Source organism: Opisthorchis viverrini, assembly GCF_000715545.1.
Source record: "Opisthorchis viverrini unplaced genomic scaffold opera_v5_44, whole genome shotgun sequence".
Taxonomy (NCBI): Eukaryota; Metazoa; Platyhelminthes; class Trematoda; order Opisthorchiida; family Opisthorchiidae; genus Opisthorchis; species Opisthorchis viverrini.
The window spans coordinates 1962463-1967955 of record NW_008751700.1 but is presented as its reverse complement, the minus strand read 5'-3'; the positions used below and the strand labels follow the sequence as shown (position 1 = coordinate 1967955).

The 5493-nt window shown below is 46.8% G+C and overlaps 1 protein-coding gene across 1 annotated transcript in view; it reads left to right on the top strand.

Moving 5' to 3' along the window:
* Positions 1-5493, top strand: part of T265_03216 (hypothetical protein) — a gene marked incomplete at both ends in the record, with an annotated part of 20471 nt that overhangs the window by 1923 nt on the left and 13055 nt on the right. The window contains 4 exons of the mRNA XM_009167635.1: positions 252-440; positions 479-697; positions 738-1081; positions 1130-1339. Coding sequence (XP_009165899.1) covers positions 252-440; positions 479-697; positions 738-1081; positions 1130-1339 — 962 coding nt within the window. The remainder of the gene's footprint in view (positions 1-251; positions 441-478; positions 698-737; positions 1082-1129; positions 1340-5493) is intronic.

Here is a 5493-nt window from a genome sequence, read left to right as displayed (position 1 = left end):
CGGTTCCATTTCCAGTTCCAGTAGGCTGTTGCCCCCTCCGCATCCCCCCCCACCGTTTTCCCATCCCCAATTCAGAGTGGCGTCAACGAAAAGGTGGCCAACCCTTGACTTGGCGGAGGAGTATGAAGGAGATCACGAAACGCTTGGGTGCTGTCGGTGCTACTCGCCTTCAGGATGGGGAGATGATGATGATGATGATGATGATGTCTATGAGGATATTGCAGATAATGCTGCTTTCACTTTTCTTCCAGATCCAAATAAAGGGGCAACAATGGTCGCGTCACTTTCGCCCACTTCGAGTGAAGGAGATTTTACTCGGTATAGCATATCACTGAGAGTCGTTCGACGCTTGCAAAATCGAGGGATCAAAGAATTATTTCCCGTTCAGTATAAGACATTCGATATGATAATGGCCGGCGCAGATGTCGTAGTACTGGCACGTAAGTCATAATGGTCTATTTATGCCTAACTCCTCCAGGAACTGGCACTGGGAAAACCCTTGCGTTCACCATACCAATCACAGAAATGCTTTTGAAGAACTGTGATGGACATACCGAAAAAGGTCGATCCCCCAAGGTGGTGATTCTCGCGCCAACCAGAGAGCTGGTGACACAGATCTCCTCGGATTTTCAATCACTTTGTGAAGACGATTTCTCAGTTCTCGCAGTCTATGGCGGAGTTCCACTTGGTCCTCAATGTAAATTGCTCCTCCCACTACTCATCGTCCGTAAATATAGGTAACTCCCTGCGCCGGGGTGTAGATGTCCTTGTCGGCACTCCGGGTCGGGTAATCGATCTAATGGAACGCGGGGTTCTTTGCTTGGACTCTGTGAAGCACGTTGTTCTGGACGAAGTAGATCGAATGTTGGATATGGGCTTCCACAAAGACGTTGAGTCTATCATCGCACATATGTACGAAAGTGAGTCAAGGCAGACATCTGATGCAAAACCTCAAACATTGCTCTTCTCTGCTACCATGCCTCCGTGGGTGTCATCTGTGGCTAAACGTTATCTCTCTGACGATACACGCCACGTATCATTCATCGAGGAGCAACAGAACAAAACAGCCTTGAATGTGACGGTAAGTTCTCTTTTTCATCGTGGATTATTACCAATTTGTCTCCCCTAGCACCTCGCCCTACCTTGCCCTTTCCAAGAGCGTGCTGCGACGCTAGCGGATGTTATTCGAACCTACTGCACTCGAAAAAAGTCGCGATGTATCGTATTCTGTGAACGGAAAAAAGATGCAGATGAGTTAGCAGCTCACTCAGCAATGAGCGCTGACTGTCACGTGTTTCACGGTGATGTTCCACAGGACAAGCGCGAATTAATTCTCCAGGTAAGGAGGATATTTTCAAAAGCATGCCGATCTTGATTTGGTGCATTTTTAACCTGACTGGACCACCCGTAACCAAAGTGCGACGGACGTTTGTCATATTTATATTCGACTTCCCTCCTCATTATCCTCTTCAGATTGATCTTTGACGTTATATTGACGCCTTATCGTTTCATATCAACGTGGTTCTGGAGCTATAATTGCAAGAGTTTGACCGTCTGTTCCACGATTGGTTAACGGTTACATCCGTTTCAGTCATGTCTCATGTGGTATGGTGTCCCTGTAGGCGAGCAGCTCTCTGTCGAACAATTGGCGCTCGTCCAAATGGAACGACAGTAATCTTTCCTGACGTGGTGAGGAGCTTTTGGCTTATTTTTTCGGGAGCCTCTTCGTGGAGGAGGAGGTGAACTTCCAACTAATAGTGTTCGATACACTTCCCTCAGGAGGTTTGCTTCTCTTCAGAGAGGGCTTTATCTTCGTACCGGTTTTCTTGGACTCGTATTTACATGGCTCTGAGTGGAACAGTCCGGACGCGGTCATTTTGGTTTGTTGACAGAAAAGCGAAGGAACACCGAATTCGAGCTTCACTCCACGAGCTCAGCTATTCCGAGGTTGGACCTCGGATCTCTGATATGCGACGCCAGCGTGTTATCATTCCATCAGCACACACTGGATGAATCTAAGTGACCTCATCTGAACAATTGAACATGTTCACACAACGAGCAGTGTAAATCAACCGGAAGAATCGTGCCAGACAGAAAGAGGACGGTCCAGACTAAAGCGATGTGGATGCGGTTTTACAAATTCCTTTTCGAGATACCTCTGTGTTCGCACTCCCTAGTGCATCTCTCAAGTTAGTTTACCAACGTTTGTTTAAAATCTCCTGTAGAGGACGATGAGCTCCAGCAACTCTTGTGCTCGAGATGGCTCAGCGCGCGAACTTATTGATCGGAAGGTCCGTGGTTCGAACCAGCATCTGCAGAGATGGCTCAGCGCGCGAACTTATTGATCGGAAGGTCCGTGGTTCGAACCCAGCATCTGCACCCCGACTTCTGTCCAGGCTCGGGCGACGTGGGACTATCTAAGCCCTCGCGCCTTCTTCAAGTGGCATGGCAGCTAGGCTCCGAGTGTTACAGCTGGACGCTTTTTTTCCTGACCAATCAGACAACTTGGTTTTTATGTTGATCGAATGGTACGCTACACTATTCGTTCAAGCCATATCTCTGATTTCACCCTATACTTAGAACCTGAAAATCTGAGAGACACTGTACAGTTGTTCCATCCATATTAAGAATCGCGAAGTGTGCAACTCTTGAATCTCTAGAGTATTTCGAAATCGTCTATACCTCTGGCCTACGCGTGGTTGGTGAACGGTGTGATTCAATCAGTGTGATGCAGGACACAGCACAGTCATTGCTCAGCAGCAGTCGTTGCTGGAGGAGCCTGTCAGCACGTGTGACTGCGTGATGTGGATCCCGTGATTGAAGAATGAGCGGCGGTATATCCTGTCTAAGTGCGAGTTAACCACACCGCCGATTATCCGCTTGTGTCTGAGCGGTTAAGTGTTCACACTGCTAGCCTGCAGGTCACAGGTTCGAGGCTCTCCGGAGTTTCGTGAGATGCGCACTGATGGTGATTCCCAACAAGGATGAAACAGCCGTAGAGTGCTTCTCGGCTTTTCAACATGGATTGGCTTCATTTACAGGACGAAATCTCCTCAGAAGTGACGACTTTTCTGATGGATGGCCGTTGTAACCTGAGTTTTTCTCCCCTGTGATCGAATTACTAATGATTTAGTGGTAGTACTGGAGATTTTTCTTCCCAATCGATTTGGATTTTTTCTTGGGACTTGGGACTAAATTTCCACCTAGTTCTCGAACATCAGTAAATCAGTTTCGAGAACAGCATAGGAAGTCAATGACCCATTGAAATGAGGAGCGTTTGCTCTGTGTCCTTCAACCTTGTATTCCAGGGAAGCTTTTCTTCCCAAATATTCTACATAAGATTTGCACACACCACTCGGACCCATTGACTTAACTAAGACAATGTACTCCTATTCAGGACCCAACGATATGTTGCTAAGCTGAACCTACTTCATTATTTTCTCACTCGAACACACCTCTGAGCAGTTCCCCATAGGCCTGCAGGCTGCTTTGATACACAACTGAGAATTCCGGGAAACAGAGGTTGTCCCTTTACACGGGATTTCATGGATTTTCAGCCGTAGTTGATCTTTCCTTACCCAACAATGCTTTGAAAATTTCGGGGAACAGAAAAGGCTTCTTTTGACAAACTAATGGCACAGTTTGCCACGCACAAGGCATACAATGTGTTCAACTGGCAGTAAGCCAGTGGATTCTACCCTTACCTAATTGAAGCACAGTTCTTCCTGGATGCAGTCGCTTTGTTGTGGGAGCCGACTTCGTTGGAGTGTAATAATTCAAACCCATGGCTAGAGTTTGAATCTCGCGACTGCCAACGTGTCGTGGTCACTTTAATGAATCACCATGAACATCTTCCACTTTGTTGTGAATCTCAGTAGAATCAGAGTTTCTGTCTAAAGTGGTGAGATGTTACATTTGTCTACTCAACTACCGTAGTCGCAAACCATACGATTCAACGAATGAAGATTATTCTTACTGAAATATTTGTTGTCCTGACTTATCAGTGCAATGAATAGTGAAAGAGTTGCATAAAGAAGTCAGTCACCTAAACTGTGAATGCACACCTTGAATTAGTTTGTTCTACCACGGACGAGATGGGCGAGATGGCCCAAGTGGTTAGAGCGCGAATTTACTGACCAGAAGGTCCGTGGTTCGAACCAGACCTCTGCCTCTCGACTTCCCCTGTCTAGGCTTGGGCAAGCTGGCAGTATCCCAGCCCTCGTGCTTCCTTTGGGTAGCATGGCAGCTAAACACCGGAAAGATGCTACAGCTGAACGATTTTTTCATTTATTTGACGGACGTTGAAGTGATATGATGATTAGGTGAGATCTGGGGTTATGGGCAATGAACAACACTCAACACATACCTCACATGGATTGTGTTTTAACACTTGGTCGGATGTGTTTGTGCCACTTTATCACCGCAGATATCACGGTAAAATTCCATTACGAAGAGGAACCGACAGGCCTTGACTTGCGCGTGAATGATAGACATTTTTCTAGTTTCTTCCCAGCAGAAGCTCGAAAGCGCCTAAGTTGACAATGCACTTGGTTTGTACGTCCATTCCCCATCACTTGATCCAAAGATTTTCGCACCAGCATGCACAGTTCTCACCGGCTTGCACTCTTGCCCAGTCTCTTTGATATGCAGCTGAAATCTAACATTACCTACAGGCTGCGCCGTGTGCTGCTTAATTTCACGTAAGTGGACAGCCACCTGTCTCCGGGCGAAAGCTGAACCAACTCTCCGGACAGTTTGCCTGTCGTGGACGGACCTTACAACGCTATTTTGGGGGCCTTTAAATAACCTACGTGTGCTGAAGCCACTAGATGATGGTGGTGATGATAATGAACACTTTCTTCAGGAGTATTTTCAATTTTAACCATTCGTGTCTCCGAGACGTTTCGCGAGTCTATTGAGAACCTCGGAATGAAATTGTCTATTTGCACCATACGTTTTTTTTTAGAAAAGGCTCGTGTGAAGTATATCGTTTATTCCCAATCCACATGTTATGTTGGTCGGGACATATACTTCGCATATCAGACCATCACCTGCTACGCAGAGTTCCTGTTTTTATGTTATATGTTTCATGGAAACGGCCCAAAGGTTGTCGGTCTGCGACGTGGCGGCGAAGTGTTGAGGCACTGATCAGTAAACTCAAGCGTGTTTGCGTTTGCTTTATTGACGGTTGGTGACCTCAGAACGAGACACAGCAATAGTTCACGAATCACTAATGTCTTTACACTGAATCTATCGCATCCAGTACCAGCTTTTTCATTTCCCACTCTGCGAAGAAAGTTAGACGAATCAACCTCAATTTACTGGTTAGGGCCATCGTCTTCTGTCATCCCCCCTATTGTCGACGTACCAAACTTTAGGATTTTGGTGTGTGTGTCTGGTGTGTCCGTGTGTCTGGTGACCCAGAAGCGATGACTCGTGGAATATATGGCGTGGGAGTTGCACTCAGCCCCAGAGCTGAACGCGCTTTGCTGG